The sequence below is a fragment of the Candoia aspera genome, chromosome 1 (genome assembly GCF_035149785.1).
Source record: "Candoia aspera isolate rCanAsp1 chromosome 1, rCanAsp1.hap2, whole genome shotgun sequence".
Classification (NCBI taxonomy): Eukaryota; Metazoa; Chordata; class Lepidosauria; order Squamata; family Boidae; genus Candoia; species Candoia aspera.
Window position 1 is genome coordinate 110,181,911 of NC_086153.1, and position 21,886 is coordinate 110,203,796.

Genomic DNA, 21,886 nt, shown 5'->3' on the forward strand with positions numbered 1-21,886 from the left:
CTTCTACCCCAAGCGAGGTGGCAGAACCAGGTTTTTAATTGTTTTTGGAAGGCCTCAAGAGATGGAATCTGTCTTATCTCTGGGGGAAGGATGTTCCAGAGGGCAGGAGCCACTTCAAAGAAGGTGTGCCTCCTGGACCCTGCCAGATGGAATTCTCTTACAAACAGGGTCCATAGCATGCCCTCTCTGCATGATTGGGTGGGATGGGTAGAGGTAATGGTGATGAGATGGTCCCTCAGGTACCCTAGCCCCATGCCATGAAGAGCTTTAAAGGTAATAAAACACCTTGAATTGTACCCGGAAGCAGACCAGTACCCAGTGCAGCTCGCGGAGCAATGGTATAATATGTGCTGATCTAGGGGCACCAAAAATTGCTTGCACAGCTGTATTTTGGACCAGCTGTAGCCTTTGGATACTCTTCAAGGATAGTCCCATGTAGAGTGCATTGCAGTAGTCTATATGGGAGATGACCAGGGCATGAGTGACCATGCAAAGGGCCTTCCGGTCCAGGAAAGGGCATAACTGGTGCACAACATGAAATTGTGCAAAGGCCCTCCTGGCCACGACTGCCACCTGCTCTTCAAGCAGGAGTCGTGAGTCCAGTAGGACCCCCAAGTTCTGCACCGGCTCTGTCTGGGGCAGTGCAACCCCATCCAGAACCAAAGATGTTAAATTCCCGGATACCAAGGAGCCCCCCACCCACAGCCATTCTGTCTTACCAGGGTTCAGCTGAAGCCTGTTGTTCCCCATCCAGACCCCCACAGCCTCCAGGCACTGAGAGGGCAGTCACAGCATCACTTACCTCACCCGGGATGGCAATGTATACTTGAGTATCATCAGCATATTGATGATACCTTGTCTCCTGATGATAGATGATTTTACCCAGCAGTTTCATGTAGTTGTTAAAAAGGAGCGGAGAGAGTATCGAGCCCTGTGGCACACCACAAAGGAGGGGCCGCAGGCTAGATCTCTTGCTCCCTATCAACACCGACTGGGACCAACCCTGGAGGAAGGAGGTGAATCAGCACAGAACTACGCCACCCACCCCCAACTCCCTGAGCCAGCCCAAAAGCACACCATGGTTGATGGTATCAAAAGGTGCTGAGAGGTCAAGAAGAGCAAGGATGGATGAACTGCCTCCATCCCGGTCCCGCCAGAGATCATCCATAAGAGTGACCAGTGCTGTTTCCATTCTGTATCTGGGCCTGAAACCTGACTGAAAGGGGTCTAAATAATTCATTTCATCTAGAAGCCTCTGGAGCTGCAGCACCACCACTTTCTCAACCACCTTTCCCAAAAAGGGGAGATGGGAGACTGGACAAAAGTTGTCCAAAACAGTAGGGTCCAGCAATGACTTTTTGAGGAGGGGGTGCACCAGTACCTCCTTAAAGGCTGCCAGAAACACCCCCTCTCTCAAGGATGCATTAACCATCACTTGGATCCAACCACATATTACATCCCTAGCTGCTTTCACTAGCCAGGGGGGACATGGATCTAGTTGACAGGTGGTGGCATTTACAGTCTAGAGGGTCCTGTCCACTTCCTCAGGCCCAACAGGATCAAATTGCTCCCAGATAACAGAGTAAGTCCGTTCCCTCAGCATCTCCATGGACTCTGCCTCATGCTTGGAATCCAACTTAAAGTGGATCTGAGCAATTTTATCCTGCAGATGCTCAGCAAACTCCTCAGCACAGCCCTGAAGATAGGTCACTGGACCCCCCTTCCCCAGGAGGAATCATTTGACCTTAAACAGGGTCGCTAGGCGCATTCTGCGGATGCAATAAGAGCGGAGAAATACTGACGTTTCGCTGCTCTTAGCACCACAAGGTAGGCCTTAATAGTGGCTCTAGCTTGTGTTTGGTCGAGTTTGGTCTCTGTCTTCCTCCAGCAGCACTCTAGACATCTCTTAATCTTCTTCAGATCCCTCAATTCCTCCATGAACCACAGGGAATGCCAGGTTCGATGGGACAAGAGAGGTTACACAGGCATGATCCTGTCCAAGGCCCTGACCGCCTCCCTATTCCAGGCAGCAGCCAGGGCCTCTGCTGGACCGTGCAGCAGGCCCTCAGGTATAACCCCCAGCAATCTCTGAAACCCTGTCAGGTCCATCAGTTCCTGGGTGTGGACCAATCGAATGGGTCTGGAGGCATAAGAGAATCTCAGGGCCACCAGGGCGTGATCTGACCATGACAATGGGAACAGCTGTAACTCTCCCCTTAGATCACGTTGCCACTGCTCCAACAAGAAAACCAAGTCCGGTGTGAGGCCACTGTCTCAAGCCGGGTCCTGAATAATCTGGGACAGGCACATGGCCACCATGGTGGCCATGAACTCCGGAGCCGCCTCCGAGGCACACCCCAAGGGTGGCAGGTTGAAGTCCCCCAGAACCATAAGTCTGGGGAGCTCCACTGCCAACCCCAAGATGGCCTGTAGCAGCTCAGGCAGGGAGGTTGCTACGCAGCAGGGAGGTTGGTACAGCAGCAACACCCCCAACTGTTCTCAGGAACCCAACTTGAAGAACAGGGTCTCACAACCGGCCACTTGTGGAGCAGCACCCCTGAAGGCCACCAGAGACTCTCGGATGACAACAGCCACCCCTCCTCCCCTGCCCTGGTATCTTGGCTGGTGCCACACCCGAAACACAGCTGGGCACATCTCTGACAGAGCCAGATCACATATGAGGGGGGCCTTGTTATTAACTGACCTTGCATTAAGAAGCAACAGCTGGAGACCAGGGCCCCCATGAGTCTGCTCTCCAGGCCCTGGGTTTGAGTGCAGAGGGCTGGAACACGCCACTGGTAACAAACACTGGGGGTGTTTTCCCCATTGGTGTCCCTGTTGGCAGAGTGCTAAGAAAGCATTTGGCCCAGGAGAGATCAGAAAAGTCACACACCATGGCATTTCTATAAAAATAATTTTATTTACAGAAAGTAAACATATTTAAAGGCTGTTTGCTGAGAGGAGAAATTTCTCTCAGCTGCATATTCTCTGCAAGCCTACACAGAAGGGAAACTGAAACTAAAACAAGTTCAGGCAAGTTCCTCCCTTAGGCAATGCAACCATTAACACGTGAAAAGGGAACAATTAAATTCAACCTCTTCACCCGCCAAAATGATTAGTTACCATAGTAACCTTAATCTGTAGTAGAAAACATATTAACAGTCCCACCCTCTGGCTGCAGCCATAATGTCCCCGGCTCATCACCACCTCAACTGCATGGCCCGCCCCACATGGCCTGCCCTGCTGCCCCCAGGACCGACAGATCCAGTTCCCACCCCTGGGCCCTTAAAATCGCTTGCTATTAATGCCTTTATAATAGAATATCAGAACACTGATTGTTTCAAAGTACATGTTTCTTTAAATCTTTTTTTTTTTAACATACAAAGAAGGGTGTTGAATAATCATTTGGATACTGGAAGGCTAATTTCTGATATTGTAATGATAGTGTGGATTGAAAACTTCTTAAATATTATGGAAATCCGTTCACTAAGTTCAACTTACTCTTCCAGCTACTCCAGTTTGTCAAGTATTTGCTTTACTTGGAGAAGAAAGAAATGTTTTTCTTATAATCAGCATAGATCTAAGAATACCAGCTATGGAAAACACTAAAGAAAAAGAATGGAAAGAATGTTTTCTCCTGAAAGATTCATAAGTGCATGCAGGCTAACACTTGAGTTTGTACTCTGCAGTTTGAGCAAGGGATAGAGATACACTACAGAAGCCCATAAGCTAGTCCTAGGTACTGGTTTGAGTCTTGCGAGGTCTTTGAGATGGTCCTGGTTGGTCCTTCTCCCCACCATTGTTGCTGCTATCCATTCGCTTGCTTCTCTATCCTGTCCTCTTTGCATGAGGAGAGGATGAAAAAGCAAACAATGCAGAAATTACATCTCTTTCTCTTCATTCTTTGCCTTTTTCTATTGCTTGAAAAGAGCAGGCGAACAAATCACAGTAATGAGGAAGAAAAGCAACTCTTGGCAATGGAGTTGGCAGTGGGCCTCCTACCAGGGTATGGACTTTTGCTATTCTGGCTTCTAATTATGAAACTCAATTGCTTGGTGCTGATTCTATCAGCCAGTACACTTGGCCTTGTTCTGTAGTTTGGTTGTATCTAATTGGTGTCTCTGCTGAAGGAAGATTCCATGATCCAGCTGAAGTTTATGCTTCCAGGAAGGAAATGACAATTTTGATAATTGCACTTTGTCCTTGCTGCCTTCCACAGTTCTTTTAAAGGGTTGCCAATCCATCCAGTAGGAAGATGGGGAAATAACTGAAAATCATCTCTCCCCCTGTCCTTCTGACAGATAGCAAAAACTTTCTGTTAGTCCAGGGACATCGGTTGAATACATAGCTATGTGACTGGAGGATGATTAAGTATTAATTTGAATAAGTATTTTGTTCTTTATGGATAACACTGATTTAAATATATTTGTTGATGCCTGTGAGGAATCATCTTTTAATACTTTCCATAGCTTTCACTGGTGACAATGAACAGTTCGTAATTATGTGATGTTTTCTAATGTTTCTGTATTTCTGAATTCACTAATAAATGAGGGTTGCTTATTTTCTTTCCAAGATCCTGTATCCTAACCACTTTTTCCTGGCATTAAAGCAGTTTAATGGAACTCCATATGAATCTTGCTTCATTGGTTGTGCATTGTTGTCAGAGGTTTGCCACTGCTATTAGACAGGTAGAAGTTTGTTATTTTTATCTCCTTTTAATGGACAACATCTTGAAACCACCTGTGAAGTATTCAAATTATGTGTTCATGCTTGTAGAATTCAACAGGATATTCTAAAGAAATCTCTGTCTCCGTTGTAACAGGATACAGTATTTTATGATACTTCTACTGCATTTTAATGTGTGTAATAGTATGTGGGAATGACCTTGGGAGATGGCAGGAGAAAAGTTGCTGCCTAGGGAACAATCAGATAAAAGCGGGGGAGAGCCTGCAGCTGCGTAACAGGCAGAGAAAGGAATTCAGACAGGAACCTCCCTAACTTATCAGGCTGTAAAAAGACACAGCGGAAGATTTGTACTTACAGACTTACAAGATTCTGATAATGTAGCCTTACAATAAAGTAGAAGTAGCTCATCTGGTCATGTTTCCTGTCTGGTCTACCTGGGAAGGCTGACATATGTCTCATGGGTGTAAAGACATATGAAAGCTGTTCTTGCACATATAAAGAGTTACTCTTTTATAAGCTATTAAACAGCAAAGCACACAGAGTAGGATAAAGGTAAAAGTGCTGAACAGTAGATCCCCAGCACATATTGAATATTCTAGATACAATCCAATAAAGGCAAAATGAAGCCAGGATAAAATGTTTTTTCCAAAACCCAATCTTGCCATGTAGTCTGGAAGGATATTATAGCTAATTGTGTTGAAAGACTCCAAGATAACTTGCAAGGGCATATTAACCCCATCCGTTTCCAAATGCCTGCCAGTCTGTTCTCAAAATAAGATAATCCATGTCTATACCACTGAATTTTGGCAATTTATTACAGATAGACCTTGCTTAATGACTGCCCTGTTTAGCGACCTTTCAAAGTTACTATGTCACTGAAAAGGTAACTTTACAACTGGTCTTTGCACTTACAACCATTGCAGCATCCCAGGGTCATGTGCTTGCCATTTGTGCGTCTCACAGCCAGCTTCCAACAAGCAGAGTCAATGGAGAAGCCAGCAGTAAAATCACAAGTTGTGGTCACATGATGTCTCACTTAATGACCACATTGCTTAGCGATGGAGTTGCCATCCCAACTGTGGTTGTTAAGCGAGGACTACCTGTACAGTAGGCTGTTTTTTCCAGTTCCAGAATCCCAGTTCTTCCATTTTTGTGAAATACTCCAATACCTAATTAAAAAATGTATTTATAACTTTGTATGTATGTATGTATGATGGAATCCAGAAGATCTCTGTATTCACTTGTCATATTCATTTTTTTCTATTCTAAGATTTCCACAGTAAAGGAACCCTTCATTGATCTTTCACTTCCAATAATAGAAGAGAGGGTAAGAAAGCATTCAACAAAGCCTTTATTTTAATTGTCAGAAGTCTTCTTTGTGTCAGTTGATATAAAAAACTCAGCCAGTTTAGGATGGAAAAGAAGAAAAGAAGAAAACCTTATATGGGTATTTATAGAGATTGTAACTGTGATTGCATCACATTAAATCATATATTTGGTTTGGTTTTGATTTAGACTAGAGTGCTGTGTGAACACAGCCATTGTGATTTTTAAATCATATATATATGAAAGCTAATTCTAGTTAAATAAATAATGTCTTAGACGACATGCTACACCCTAATAATCCATGTTGATTTTCTAGATTTCAAAACCTGTTTCTTTTGGAAGGACAAGCAAAGGTAAACAAATACAAGAAGCAGATATTGATCGATTCAGCTGTTCTTCTATTACTGCTCTGACTAATCAGCAATCAAAGCTGTCTAGAAAATGTTCATTAACAAAGGACAAGGTAAGTATGTGGTAGTATGGTCAATTATACATGAATTCAGATATTCTTCACACAAATTCCAGTATTCTTTTTAGGAACCTAGAGTAGCACATTTTAATTCACAACTTTATGTCACAATTGTTTGGATTTACTTTAATCACTTTTTTCAGAAATCTTAATACTGCATCGATACATTGAAAGATTTTAATAAAAGAAATGATTGTAACATACATACCTACGTATATACATACATATGATTGCATGTATTTTTTATTTATTTATATTTCAAATTTAGTCACTGCCCATCTCACTCAGAGAGTGACTCTGGGCGGTTTACAATAAAACAAGAATAAAATATGAGTTAAAATACAATAAAACAAGACAGTGCAATAAAAACAACAATCTTAAATAAATAATATATTCCAAGGGAATAGATGGTAAAAAGTTCTTAAATTAATGTATGGGAGCATCATCAGGGTGCCAACCACTGCCAGGGTTGGTTACCCCTCCTCACGTCCCACACAAGATGGTGTATGGTATGTATATAAGGACTAGAGATATTTTAAAATGATGGATTTAAATTTAGATACTTTAAGACAAACGTTCATCTTTGATAGGGAACATTGCCGAAAAATGATTTCCTAACTAATGTCATTTAAAATCTTTCAAAGAGAACTTCCACAAATTCAGAAGCAGTTTGTCTATGCAGGGTCTAACTAATTTTTTATTTTTCCAAGTTCAGCACATATTAAAGTTATAAACTGCAGCATCAAAATAAAAGGTTTTTGTCTAATAGATAAACAGATGAAGTTGACAAGATTCTAATAAGATCAAGAGGCTTTATCAATTTAAAATAATTTATGTATTAATTTAAAATAAATATTCAAAGACGAAACTAAGTGGTTGTCTATATGTCTGTAAATGGCCTGTGTAAATTTCTGCCACATAATTATGTAGATTTCCTTTTATTTGGATAGTTCTTTATTCAGGTTTCTTGATCCCTTCAAACATAAACATTTTATATTTTTACAAATCACAGTAAGCCATAATATAGTTGGTATTTGGTAAAATAAAACTTCAACTGGACGTCACTGAATAAAAACTACCTTGAATAAGAAAAGGGTTTAAAAGTGACCTACTTTTATTATGGTCAGTGACCAGAATTCCACTTAACATAAAGTAGAAATTAAAACCTACAAAATTAAAATAAAAGCAGACAACAATAACTAAATAATCAGTATGATTGGTTACAACAGGTTTTACAAATAAGAGAACAAAAATTGGCTGAAGAGATTGAATCATATTGGTTTGCTGACAACTATACTTAAAATAAAGCTGAATGAGCCAGAAATTTAGTTAATGTGGGATATAAAATAGAGCTATGCATTTTTATGAAATGGGCAGGGTTTCACATTTACCAGGCACAGAGAGCAAATGCCCAAGCTCTTCTTCCCAACCACTTGGCAGCATCCTTGGGTAGACCTCCAGGCTGAGCTCCAAAGTCTAACCATAAAGAAAGGCCACTTTATACATATAGCTACATATATAAAGAAAGTAAGATTGTTGTTGCAATGCTCCTCTGGGATTTGAACAATGTGTTTTTTTCTTTTTTCTCCTCTAACATTTTGGTGATGGCAATGGCAACTGGCAGAACCAAGTAAACCATGAAAGAAGACTTGCCAATAAATCTTCTGGTGAAGAAGAATCAAGCCCGTTCATTCTGCCCGGAAAAATCAGGAACTCTAAAATGGAGGACAGATCCATTGCTTCATGCGCAAGAGACAGCAGTGCCATTTCGGAGTCTCCGGCAAATGGAAGTCAGACTGAAGGCAGTGAGAAAGAAGCCAGCCGTTCTGAAAGCAGCATCGATGCCGATAGCGAGGCCTCTGAAAGTGAAAGTGCTTCTAGGCAAATTACGGCCAGCAAAGCCTGCACCACACCGGGTTTGTGCACCCGTGGACACAAACACTTCCCTGCAAGTGCTAAATTGCAGTACAGCAAATCAAGCAATAGCAGTACAGACACACTTACTAGTGCCTTGTCAAAATTTCACTTTGGAAGCACAGCTGTTGAGAGCGAGGGGCCTCTCCAGACCCTTTCAAGTCTGTCGAAGAACACTGCCTTTTCAACAGAGATGCAAAACCCTCAAAATGCTTTCCTGACCCTTTCTCAGAGCTACGTAACTAGTTCTAAGGAATGTTCAGTTCAGTCATGCCTCTATCAGTTTACCTCGGTGGAGCTGCTAATGGGAAACAACAAGCTCCTTTGTGAAAACTGTACTGATCAGAAGCACAAACACCAGAAAAAAGCGAATTCCACAGGTAACGGATAATAAAAATCTTCCTGATACAAGGATAAGCTCATTCAGCGGTTGAATCTGTGTGTCTTAGAAAGAAGTGCCTTTCCCATGTTCTATACTGTCTGCTTTAACACTGAACTGAGGGGTGCATTTCAAAGCCCTTTTGTAAATTGACCGGGATTGAGCTGTTCATAGATTCTTTGCGGATAAGGTTGTTCAGATTCGTGCTGGCTTGGATGTCACTTTGAACCAAGGGTGTCCACTAAACCATCCAGTAGCACCTGTCTGAGGCAGTTTTATAGTTATCTCCTGAGGAATAGGGGAGTGTTCCTGTATCTCTTTGAGCCAGCTGGATCTCTCCTCAAGGTGGCTTTGAAGGGCCTGCAAAAACTCTATTCTGTCAACGATCAGATTGCGGTTTCCTTCCTGCAGGTAGAAGGTAGAAGTGAAGTTGTTGCTTAAGGAGCCATATTTTGGTCAGTTTTAATAACTATTGGGTGGTATCCAGTATTCCATATTCAGCTTAGCTGATAGAGGAGGTAGTGGCACTGCCCCTTCAAAGATTTTTTAGACAGAATGGATATCTTGATCATTCTGGGTTTAGCCATGGAGTTGGCCTTGGTTGACCTGTACGCTGTACATAGAGAATGACAAGGAAAGCTAGACCTTATTAGTGCTACTGGATCTTTCAGTGGCTTGTGACCAGGGTATATTGCTGGAACACTATATATCATTTTATATATGTGTGTGTTTGTGTGTGTGTATACATACACGCACTGTATACACACACACACTGCCTTATAAATTATGTATTTTTAATGTATTTTTAGATCATCTGCCTTATAAATTATGCATTTTTTTTATAGATAAGAAGACAGAAGGTGTGTATACAAATGCTAGGAAGCAGCTGCTGATTTCTTTGGTTCCTGCTGTTCTCATCCTCCATCTGAAAAGATTTCATCAGGTGATGCCCTAAAACAGGGTGCTTTTTCTAAAAGTTAGTAGACAGGAATTTTTTTTAGAGCTACAATAAATATTTGTAGGGTTCATTTTCACAAATTGTCTAAAAGCAGTGGAAGGTTTGCAAAAGCTAAGTTGTCTTTGTTGCATATTAGCATTTTGCTGTTTTCACTGAGCAGTTTTTTATCTGTAAAAGCCCCTTTTTTTATTCTGAGCATCTGTTGCTTATCTCAGCTCATTCTGAACGTTCCCTGGCCTGACACTAGATCTAAAGTTTCAGGTCATCGGCCTGTATTTGTCCTTTGTGACCTCACTTTCTTTCCATTTTCTGTATGTGCCCTTTTTGGTTTTCAGATATCCCCATAAAGCTTTTGCTTAGCCACATTTGCATCTTTTTTCCTTACTGGAATTCTTCACTTTTTAGTACTGCCATCTATGACCCATCTAGTGAACCATACTGGAGTCTATCTATGCAAAGACATTTTGCCAGTGGGGGTTATATTGCCTATATCACCACAGCATTTGTCTCCTTTCAAATCATTTTGCAAAGGAATATATTTGTTAAAAGAAAAAGGTTGTGACTGGGGCCTGTTTTGTTTCAGCACTACTTGACTCCTGGCTTAATAAAATATTTCAGATATAGCATGACATTCAGGTTCAGGTTTTGCTTTTTATTCCTGAATATTCTAGGTTTAATTTTTGCAGGGCTGGAGTGGTATAAAGCAAGTTGATATTTTAGGATTGATATTGTAGCTCTATAAGATAATTTGTTTTGTAGATGTATTCTATCATTTGTAATAAGTACTGATTTATTTTATTTCAGATGTTTAAAACTGTTTCTGTAGTATCATTAAATTCAAATTCTATGAATATTTTTGATTTCTTTTTAAGGCTGGCATGAGTCTAAGGAAAGTAAACCGACATGTAGATTTCCCACTCATTTTGGACTTGGCTCCATTTTGTTCTGCCTTTTGCAAGGTATGACATAATAAAAGCATAATGCCAGATTGTGTTTTAAGCAAACTTCTAACCAGATTGTTATTGCTTCAGTTGAAAATTGAAAAGAATTTCCACTTACAGATGTCAACATTTTTAGTCATGCATTTAAGCCAGATTCTTGTACAGCACAAGATCATTCTGTTAAACCAAGATTTAGTAATAGCTGAAAATATCTTTTGCTACCTGAAATTAGAATAAACTGGCTGTTTTCTTTTAATAAAATTGCATTTATTTTACAAAGTCTTGCTAATTGTTTTAGTAGGAGCAATTGTATTTAAGCCTGAATATTTATTGTGAGTAAATCTCCCTCCTTCCTTCCTTCCTCCCTCCCTCCCCTAGAATGTGACAGATGGTGGGAAGGTTCTCTATGCGCTTTATGGAATAGTGGAACACAATGGTTCAATGCGAGGAGGTCATTATGCAGCATATGTAAAAATCCGAACATCATCCAAAAAACATTTAGAGCACAATTCTAGTAATAAAAATGTTCAAGGTATGTATCTAAGCAAAATTGTGTGATTAGATAAAAATATCTTATATGCTGTATAAATGTTTCTTTTTTCTTTTTGAAATATCACTCCATTTTAAAAGTTCAATCCATGAACAACTATAGCTGAGCATTCTTTTTATGACAACAAGCCCAGTTTTTTCCAATGAAAGGAGGATCAAGACAATCTTTCTTATATTTTCAATAATTTACATAGTTCCTTTTTTGCAAAATGTTCCAAATGATAATCATTGCAAAAACATATATTTTTTATATTGCATGGGGTATACCAGTTAACAGGACTCCGTTTCATGAGCTTCTTAAGCAATCAAGAGAGGCTGGTGACTCTCAGAGGCCATAAATGAGAAGAATGTACTTTTTATGTGGTCTGGATTTGGCATCCTATATCAGTTTTTCTTCATCCTTGCAGCTGTTGCCTCTTTGCTCAAGCACAGAATAGTGGAGTAGCCTCATTATTAAAAGAACCACTTTAGTCTCTTTCAAAGACTCTTGTTTGCTCTAGGCCACAATTTGGGCATCACTACTGGGGGTGGTTTCCTTGGTTCACAGGGTCTTTCTCAAGCAACTTTCACAGCTGTCAGGTAAAGTCTCCAAGAGAACAAAGCCAAGAACCTGAAAACCAAGTTGCAAATGTCATATAGTGGGATACTTGTTTCTGAGTCCTGATCGTTTGCGTAGTTTGAATGTACCTTCCTTTGCTTGTTGATTACAGTTAATGAACACTGATATATATGTGTGTGCTTGCATTTCAGGTTTAAAAGAATCTCCAGGATCACCTGCAGGACAGTGGGTATATGTCAGTGACACCTATGTACAAGCAGTCCCAGAATCAAGAGTATTAAATTCACAAGCCTATTTGCTTTTCTATGAAAGAATTCTGTAGCCCCGCTCAGTGTGGAAAACAGGGAAGCAATGGGTGTTATTTACATTTATTTAAGTGCAGCAGAAAATTACAGTATATGTAAATGTTGCGCCTTTATCTGTTCTTGTTCTCCAGTAGAAAATATACCCTGGTTTTGGACTCCACAAACCATGGCTTGGATGCTGAAAAGCCCATGCATGTATTGTTTTCTCTCTTTCTTTCATATATAAAAAATATAGCAGGGTGGCTAGCATTTCTGTTCAGTTGCTGTTTCAGAAGAATCCATAGCTTCATATGCTTTTATGAAGAGGTGAGGACATAGACTCCACTGAAATGGAAATCAAAAAAAATTGCATGTGTGAATGGAAGGAGGGGTGTGTGTATGTGTGTGTGCATGCGCGAGCATGTATTTCTGAATCCAAGCAGACATTGGTTCTGAACTCCTAAACTGTAGTGTGAAATAATGAATTCTGAAACAGAATAGTGATGTTTCAAAATGGGTTAGCTAAAATCTGTGCTTTTTAAAAAGTTAATTGCAGAAACAATTTTGATAAGACCAAACACCTGATTTTTCCTTAGTGAAGAAAGACTGCTTATGGGCACCAAAGCATGCTTTTGTAAAATATTTGGCACTTGAATATTCTTGAAAGCAGTAATTCTTATAAATGTAACATGTTCCATAAATGGGAAGTAGTGATTTCAGGAAACAAAAAGGTCATTCTACAAAACTAGGAAACTATATTGTATGTCCTAAAAGGAATGTGTGAGTGCACCCAGACCTGATTTCACTCCGGTGTGCTTCTCTCTATTTGAATATGCCTTGAAATCTGATGAGGTTACATGTGGAAACTTTATCAGAAAGCAGACATTCTTCTTATAATGTGCTGGCTTTCAAATTTAGTGAACCCCAAATCACCTCTGAGTCCTCCATACTTGCACTGTGAAGCTGGAGCAAGCCATACTTTTTCAGAACAGTTGAATATTCTCCATATAAATATATTGGCAAATAAATTCATGCTTTCTAGTGAAGAGGTTACTTTCTCTGACATTGAAAGACAATATCATGCAGAACAAGTCTCAGAGGTACAAGTATGTGTATGTGTGTGTGTATGTGTGTGTGTGTGTATATATATATATATATATACACACATACTTACATACACACTTTTATTTAATGCACGCTATAGTGGCCCTGTTTCTGCAGTAGTCTTAAATAGGTTCAAGGAGGGAGTTAATAAACTATGGAACTACAGCGAGGAAAAGTTAAATTAACACACCCAATCATATTGTGGGAATATCTAGAGACAGTTGGTTGACCTGTCTACTTAATCCTTCAAGAAAAAGTGCAGAAGACAAAGAGTAAATAAAATCGCAACCGTCTCAATGACAGAACTGCAGTGTTCAAACCAGCCTAACCAATGGGGAAGGGGCTAGTGATACAATGACAGTTTTCTAGTACTCCTGTAGTTCTTGGAGAAAGTATATGAGACTGTATTCTGCAAATGGTTTTTTGTGACCTGGTTAAGGTGATTGGGTTTTGCCAGAACTACCATTTGACTGGGTTAGAGAATGACTGGGTAAAGTACATGGAAACAGGACAGTTGAATTAAATACCACATAACTTCAAAGAAAGCTACATCTTCCTAAAAGATTTTTGTCTTTTACCTTACGTACATTGATGTATTTGAGTGGTTTTCTATTAAAAATAGCTATTGGAGTATCCAGCTGTATGTGATTAAGGTGACTTAAATAGAATCAGCTCTCAGGTCTTCGTTGTGATTATCAATACATTGTTTTATTTTTATATATTAAAGAACTGTACAATTAGCTTCCCATTAAGTGTGGCTTTTGATATGTAAAATATGCCTGGATGGTTTAAACTTTGGTTATTTATGAATCTTGTAACTGATGTCACTTGGTTGGGTCCAGAAAGAAGAAGGATTGCATCTATATTGAAGAGAGTTGATGAAAGTCACCTTTCCTTCCCACTTATCCCATCATCCTCTGAAACCTATTTTGAGAGTACAGAACTCTATTGAACAGGAAGGATTATTGTAGAAGGGGATGAGAAGGATGGGTAAAAGCTGAGTGGAGGCAACTTCTGCTAGTGGGAGCATGGAATATGTCTCTACCTATTTTGGAGAAGGAGGTGCTTTCAGACTCCTGTACATTTAAAGCAGTAGGCTTGTTGAACCCTGGGAAAAGTCAAGGCTGCTAGAATAGGAAAGTCTGCATTTATCAACTCCAGATCCAGTGTTATGAATCAGAAGTAACTATTATAGACCTGGTTTTTTTCTGTTTAAGTAGTATGAGGGGGAGAAATGAACGAGTGTGGTCCTGCTGAACTTCTCAGTACTCTTCAGTACCATTGACCATGGTATACTTCTAGATCTGCTGTGAGGATTGGGAATAGAGGACACTATTCTTCAGTGATTCTCCCTCCTGATGGGTGGCTGCAGTCAGTGATAGTGGGTGGGAAGAGGTTGAGCCCTTGGCCATTTCATTATGGAATGCCCCTGAGCTTGGTCTCTCCCCTTTACTGTTTAACAGCTATATGAAGGCACTGGGAGAGATCATCACCAGCATGGGATGAGAGAACATCAATAAGCTATGTATTAGATACATGCTCCTCTTAACTGGTTAGGGCAGCCTTTCTCAACTTTTTGATCTTGGAGGAACCCTTGAAATATTTTTCAAGCCTCAGGGAACCCCTGCACATTCAGGCTCAAATATAGGCCAGAAGTTACAAAATTATTATATCTGTTATATGGGTAGGCCTGTATATATGCATTAACAGTGTTCTTAAACTAAAAATAAAGAATGAAACTCACCTCTTTAATGTGAAGTTGCCTGAATTTAAAATAATGTTTTAAATAAATTGTGATCTCCCAGGGATCCCCTAGTGACCTCTTGCAGAACCCTAGGGTTCCATGGAACCCTGGTTGAGAGACCCTGGGTTAAGGCCTCCCAGTATGTGATATGTAGCTGCATTCAAGCGGTGGTAAATGCCTCCCTATAGGAGGTGGTGGTTCTACCTGCCTTGAAGAAGTCATTGCTGGACCCAGCTATACAGGACAATTTTAATCCAGTATCCAATCTTCCCTTTTTAGGGAAAGTTGTTGGAAAAAGTGGTAGGCCTGCAGCTTCAAAAGGTTCTGGAGGAAGCAGATTATCTGGACCTGTTGCAGTTAAGAGTTCAGGCCAGGATATTGCACCAAGATGGCATTGATTTCACTTGTGGATGACCTCTGGTGGGTTTGGGATGGGGGTAGGGTATCCATACGGGCCCTTTTTGATCTCTTAGTGGCTTTCAATACCATCTTTATGGGCTAGCTGAGGGGGCTGGGAGTTGGAGGCACTGTCTTCAGTGGTTCTCTTTCTTCCATGGCCAGTTGGTGTTGGTGGGGGGTGGGGGGTGGGGGGAGTCCAGCCCTCGGTCTCTGCTATATGGGATGCCGCAGACTCTCTTGCTCTCCTATATAATGTCTACATTTAATTGCTGAGTGAGGTTATACATTGGCATGGGGTTAAGTTTCATCAATATGCTGATGACACTTAGTTGTACATCTCTGCCCCAGGCCATCCAAGTGATGCTACTGAACTGCTTCCCACCGCATGGAGCCTTTGTGGGTCTGAATCAGGAGGAACCAGTTTCAGCTTAATCCTGACAAGAGTGGCATGGGTTTTATGGCCCATCTCTCTGTTGATTTTCTGTTGTTAACTCTGAATGGGCTAACACGCCCCCAGACAGAGTTGATCACTCATGCCTTGGTCACCATCTGATTAGACTACTACAAGGTGCTCTACACATGGCTGCTGTTGAAAAGCATTCAAAAGTTTCAGCTGGTCCAGAATGCAGTGGCACATGCATTATTGGGCACACTATGGTATGCCCATGTAACACCACTGCTATGTTTGCTGCACTGCCTTTGGGGTGCTATTCACACCAAAATGGGAACAGATTGTGGAACTTCCTCTCCCCAATGGGTTCTGCCTGTCCCCCCAGAACTGATAGAATGGGCATGCTCCAGGTCCTTTTTGTGAGGCAGCATTGCCTGGTGGGTCCTAGGATGTGTGCCTTCTCTGTCATGGTGCTTGCCCTATATAATAGCCTTCCTGCCAGAAATATGGACAGTCCCAACCTTACCAGCCTTTTTGAAGGCTATGAAGACCCAGCTCTTCTCCCTGTTAGTTCAGGAGCTCTCGCATGGCTGTGTGGTGTACGTATCCTTTGAGATTGTTAATGAGGGAGCCTTGACTTGGGGTTTGTCTGTGTGTGTGTTTTACGACTGATTCATTGGATAGATGGGTGGCCTTACAAATTTGATAAATATGTTGATGATACCCAAATATGTATCTTCACCCTGGGCTGGACAGGAGATAGTAGTGACCCTGACCTGGTGCCTGGAGGCTGTTAGGGTCTCAGATAAAGAGAAATGGACTTATGCTGAATCCTGCAAAGAAAGAGTGGCTGTGGATTTGAAAGTAGACTAGATGTAGAAATAATTCATATTTGATTCTGGATGGAGTTGGCCTGCAACTTGAGTGTCTTTCTGAATTATGGGGCTGCTTGAACAGCAGGTAGATGCTGTGGTTACAAGGGCTTTTGTACAATTGCATCTTCTCTGGCAGTTGCAGCCTTTTCTGGATCAAGTGATTTATAGTCATTCATGCCTTGTCACCTTGTAGTTAGATCATTGCAGTGCACCCCACATGGAACTATCCTTAAAGACACCCTAGAAGCTTCAACTGGTGCAGCACACAGCAACCCACATAGCTTGGACATACAGGGGTTTGTCCAGGTAACACTACCACCATGGAAGCAGCAATGGCTGCCAAGTAGCTTCCAGGTACAATTCAAGCTTCCCAAGGGACCCATCACTGAAGGAATCCCTTCTAATGTAGTGGTCACACATTGGACCTGTTTTGGGGCAATGGTGGCATGATCTGGAATTGGGAGATATAATTATCAATCTGTTGTGGTCAGATCACTCACCTTAGGGTTCTCTTCAAACACACCTTGGCACAGGGAGGAAGGCCCAAATGATTAGTCTGCCCGAGAGACCTGATAGACTCTGTAGGTTTAAAAGTAGCTTGGGTTGGGTTCATCTGAGGCCTTTGTTGCTACCTGGAATGAAAGGGCAGCCACAGCCTTGGATTGAATTGTACCTGTGTGGCCTCTATTCATAGATTCCACAGAGCTACTGGGGGAAAATGAGTGAATCAGACTGAACACAGGTATGATCTTTTCTTAAGACTACCTCATGGTGAAAGGGCAGCAAAAAGTAATTTTTCTACTCTTACTGCATCTGCAGATACATGTAGGTTAGAGTAACTCAATCCCTCTTAGGGAAGGAGGGACTGTAGGAACATCTACAAGGTTGCCATAATAACTACTCTAGGCATCTGTTGGAAAAAATTGCTTAGATTCACTCTGAATTATAAACCAGCTGTGCAGGTCTCTTGGAATTGATTGGTACGGCAATTTGGGATGAGTCTGAACCTGTTAGTCCCAAGGAAGTGGAATTTTGGAGGAAAGTGATTTGCTTGTAGTTACAGAGGGCTCTGGATGAAATGGATTATCTGGACAGTATTGATTGCACTTGTAGATGATGCAATCTGGTGGGACTGGGATGGGGTGATGCAACCATCCTGGCCTTCCCTGATTTCTTATCATCCTTTGATACAATCAATCATTAAATCCAAAGCTTAAAAAAAATTTTTTTAATTAATAACAAAAATAAGCACCAAGAGAGATCATTTCTCCTTAATGTAGAAAGCCACTCTTCAGATAGAAATACTTTTTAAAAAATTGAGTGCTTTAGAAATGGGGTGGCTGGACTTAATGTCCCTTTAAGGCTGCAGTGCAGCTTGGAAATGGTGATATCCCACCCTCCTGGCGAAGTTTTACCCATCGATTGCAGATGCGATCCCCTGGCTGCAACTCGCCGTCCGGAGGACAGATGGGTCAATTCCGAGTGTTTTCCTTGGTCTGGAAAAATGTTCCTGGGCTTCAGGAGAAACCAGCCTGAGCCTGAAAAAAACTGCCATGATGCCAGTTCTGCCTGCTGAGCTCACGGGCACAGCTGTGCAGTCCACCATGTTCCCACCGGAAGTCAGGGCTCTACATTTTCTCAGCTATTTAATATCTACATGAGGCCTCCAGGTGAAGTCATCTGTCAGCGTGAGGTCAAGTATCAGTATGTAGATGCTACTCATTTATACAACTCAACCCTGGCTGACCAAGTGATGCCACAAAAATTATTTCTGAGTGGCTATGGGGACCTGGATGAGGAAGAACCAGCTTTGGCTCTATCCTTTTGAATCTCCTGACTCTGGTGACTCTCTAGTTTTGGTCCTAGATAGGGTTGCACTCCCCCAGATTTGTGCACAATGGGGGGGGGGAGGTTTCTCTTGGATTCTCAGCTTGTTGGAAGATGGCAGCTATTGCCAGAAAGTCCTTTGCACAAATCTGTCTTGTATGCCAATTACAGGTAGTCCTCAACTTATGACCATAATTGGGACTGAAATTTCCATCATTAAGCATGGCGTATGATACTAAAAGAAACATTTGTCATTTTTCTCTATTTGTGTTGTAAAAGTCAATGAGTTTACTGCTACTTCTGGCTGGAGCTATCCTGTGACTTTAATTTTAAAGAATCGTATTTCTTTCCTCCATCTCATTATTCTACCCCTACCACTTGTTATGTTCATTCTATATATGTCTATGTGCATTGAATGAATGAATGAATAAATAAATATAAATTAATTGTTGCATGTGGATCTGTTGCAGTTATATTACACAGCCACTCTTCATAAAATGTGTATCATTATCGTTCTTATTTTTGCTTTCTCTGGAGTCTCTAAACATTGGCACAAATGAGGAGTGGGTTTACCTTAAGTATCTGTTACCATATCTGTTAACAGTAACTCCTGTCATTCCTAGCCAGTGTACCCGTTGGTGATTCTGTCTTTGTGTCTGTAAAACCTCTCAGCTTAGGATCAGAAAAGAAAATTGATAAAAGCATTGTCAACTGAGGCAGCACCATCTTCTGGTTTGATCTTGGAAATGCGTATCTTATCTCATTTTACTGGAACATGTTCTACACATTAATTGAGCTTTCAAAACAAGAATATTGACAGCTTGTCTACTACTTAATAGTAGCCTAGAAATTATTAAATTAAATTATTCCCTTTTTAATATTTTTTTCTTTCAAAGAAGTATTAGTTGATTTTGGTTTTGACTTTTAAAGACATTGGTTGTCAGTTTCTAAAACAGTATAATAGGAACACATTCATACTGAAGTGTTTTAGTGCTTATATATACACACACACACACACACACACACACACACACACACACATACACACATATATATTGACAGTAAAATCCCATAGATAACTGGGTTATGTGAGGCAGGATAAGACCTTTTAAATGCATTAACAAAAATGATTGCATTTCAATGCTAGTGCTCTTGGATTATATTTGAAATGATGGTACATATGCAGACAATAAAGGTTACCTAACAGCAAAAACGAAGGGACGCGGTGGCGCTGCGGGTTAAACCGCTGAGCTGCCGATCGGAAGGTCGGCGGTTCGAAACCGCGCGGCGGGGTGAGCTCCCATTGCTAGTCCCAGCTCCTGCTCACCTAGCAGTTCGAAAACATGCAAATGTGAGTAGATCAATAGGTACCGCTTCGGTAGGAAGGTAACGGCGTTCCGTGTCGTCATGCTGGCCACATGACCCGGAAGTGTCCTACGGACGCCGGCTCCAAGGCTTAGAAACGGAGATGAGCACCACCCCCTAGAGTCGGACTCGACTGGACTTTACGTCAAGGGAAACCTTTACCTTTACCTTTAATAGCAAAAACAAATACAAGCAGAATTTACTTTGTACACGCATTAAAGCTATTACTGTATTTTTACATAGAATGCATAGAATGTTTAATATGTATTTAACAGAACCAAGGTAAAATAGGAAAATGCCTTCTAAATATATTCCATTTGGGATGTAAATAGAAAATAAACTGTTTATTTTTCAAAATAAAATATTAAGTATTTAGGTAAGCATATGTTTACATTTATGTGATTGGGTAAAATAAAACACATACTTTGTTGAAATTTACTGTTATGTTTTGGTTTTTTGTTCAGATCAACTTCTCCATATAAATGGAGTTGCTGAAAGTATTGTAGTTTAGAATGGAACTGCATTCTGATTATATGTTTAATATGAGATAGTACATTTATTTTCTCTAGTGTATACTCTATATTTAGTATGCTGCAAAATAGTTCAAAATCCTCAAAAGGAAGATTAATAAGATATTAAATAGTGAAATGTCTGTTTTCTTTTATTAATAGGAAAGAAAAAAGTACTATCTTGCCTTATTTACCAGAATATTTTAAAATAATGAAACCATAGGAACCTAGTTTCCCATAACCTTTCCTAGGTTTATTTATACATTTTGAAATCCCCTCTAAGATAAAAGAAAAATCTAAACAATGTAACCTGATCCAAAGTGGACCCAGAGTGCTTTGCATGGTCCAGACATCTTGGGTTCTTTCATTATTGACATGTAATCATGAGGAACTGTCAGCTGCCTGCACGGCTTCTTTTTATCATATTATTTCTTGCCATTTTAACCATCTCTTGATTATTGCTTCATCTGAAGCAACTTGCAGCTGTTGCAGACTGATGAAATTCGCATTTCTATTGTATCCTGAGTCGAAGTCCCTCCTGTTTGTCTTTTGCATATCATAATGAAGCTGACCCTGGAGATTAAGAAAACCTTGGAATGATATGGGTTTAAATGCTATCTGATAGATGGGCATTCATATCCATATTTCATGAGATCAGACCTTTTGTGGCATTTTATTTGCCACTGTGCCTTCTCTAACCTACTGACACCAATACTAATAATTGAGGATGTAGCACAAAATCCATGAAAAATGCAGTGAATTAAATAAAATTTAAGAAAATACCAAAACTCTCCCTATATACCCTGTAGAAATTCCTAGTTCCACCCATTGTTGTACCGTACCCCACACTCGCTTTTCATAATTGCCCAACCCACAAGCATCCTTGTCCTCCACCAACATGCTAAATGTGTCTCCTGGCCACAAAAAGTTGCCCACATAGAAGTTGCCATTGTTAGTATTCCTCTTCAGCAAAGTTACTGTGTTTTGCTGCATGTATGTGATGCTAACCCAATGTGCCCATTTGGGCAATCAGAAGCATTCTTGATAGCCTGTCAAGATGATTCAATCCAACCAGAACATCATCATATCCAGAAATATTTTCCCCAGGATTCAGTCATAGAATAAAACTGAAAAGGCATTTTTGGCACAGAGCGCAACCACCTGTTCAGTGCAGGAATTCAGAGTAAGCCACTCCCAAGAATCAGTATCTGCCCTCTGGATAGTTATAGCACAGGTTTTCTTGGACTTCGTTGTCGTTGTTCAGTTATTAAGTCGTGTCCGACTCTTCGTGACCCCATGGCCCATAGCACGCTAGGCCTTCCTATCTTCCACTGTCTCCCGGAGTTCACTCAGATTCATGTTCATTGCATCGGTGATGCTATCTAACCATCTCATCCTCTGCCGTCCCCTTCTCCTTTTGCCTTCAGTCTTTCCCAGCATCAGGATCTTTTCCAGTGAGTCCTCTCTTCACATTAGGTGGCCAAAGTATTTGAGCTTCAGCTTCAGTATCTGTCCTTCCAATGAACAGTCAGGGTTGATTTCCTGTAGGATTGAGTGATTTGACCTTGCAGTCCAAGGGACTCTCAAGAGTCTTCTCCTTTCTTGGA

General features: G+C 40.8%; 1 protein-coding gene across 4 annotated transcripts in view; it reads left to right on the forward strand.

The window, feature by feature from the left end:
• Window positions 1–13,917, forward strand: part of USP45 (ubiquitin specific peptidase 45) — a 55,268-nt gene extending 41,351 nt beyond the window's left edge. For 3 of the 4 annotated variants that reach the window (XM_063311758.1, XM_063311764.1, XM_063311772.1), the window contains exons 12-18: window positions 5,957–6,013; window positions 6,329–6,475; window positions 8,106–8,775; window positions 9,620–9,717; window positions 10,605–10,691; window positions 11,052–11,205; window positions 11,973–13,917. In XM_063311758.1, the coding sequence (XP_063167828.1) occupies window positions 5,957–6,013; window positions 6,329–6,475; window positions 8,106–8,775; window positions 9,620–9,717; window positions 10,605–10,691; window positions 11,052–11,205; window positions 11,973–12,103 (1,344 nt within the window). In that variant the 3' untranslated portion in view covers window positions 12,104–13,917. Of the gene's footprint in view, window positions 1–5,956; window positions 6,014–6,328; window positions 6,476–8,105; window positions 8,776–9,619; window positions 9,718–10,604; window positions 10,698–11,051; window positions 11,206–11,972 lie in introns of those variants that run through there. The other variant, XM_063311781.1, reaches the window with a different exon arrangement.
• The last annotated feature ends 7,969 nt before the right edge of the window (window positions 13,918–21,886 follow it).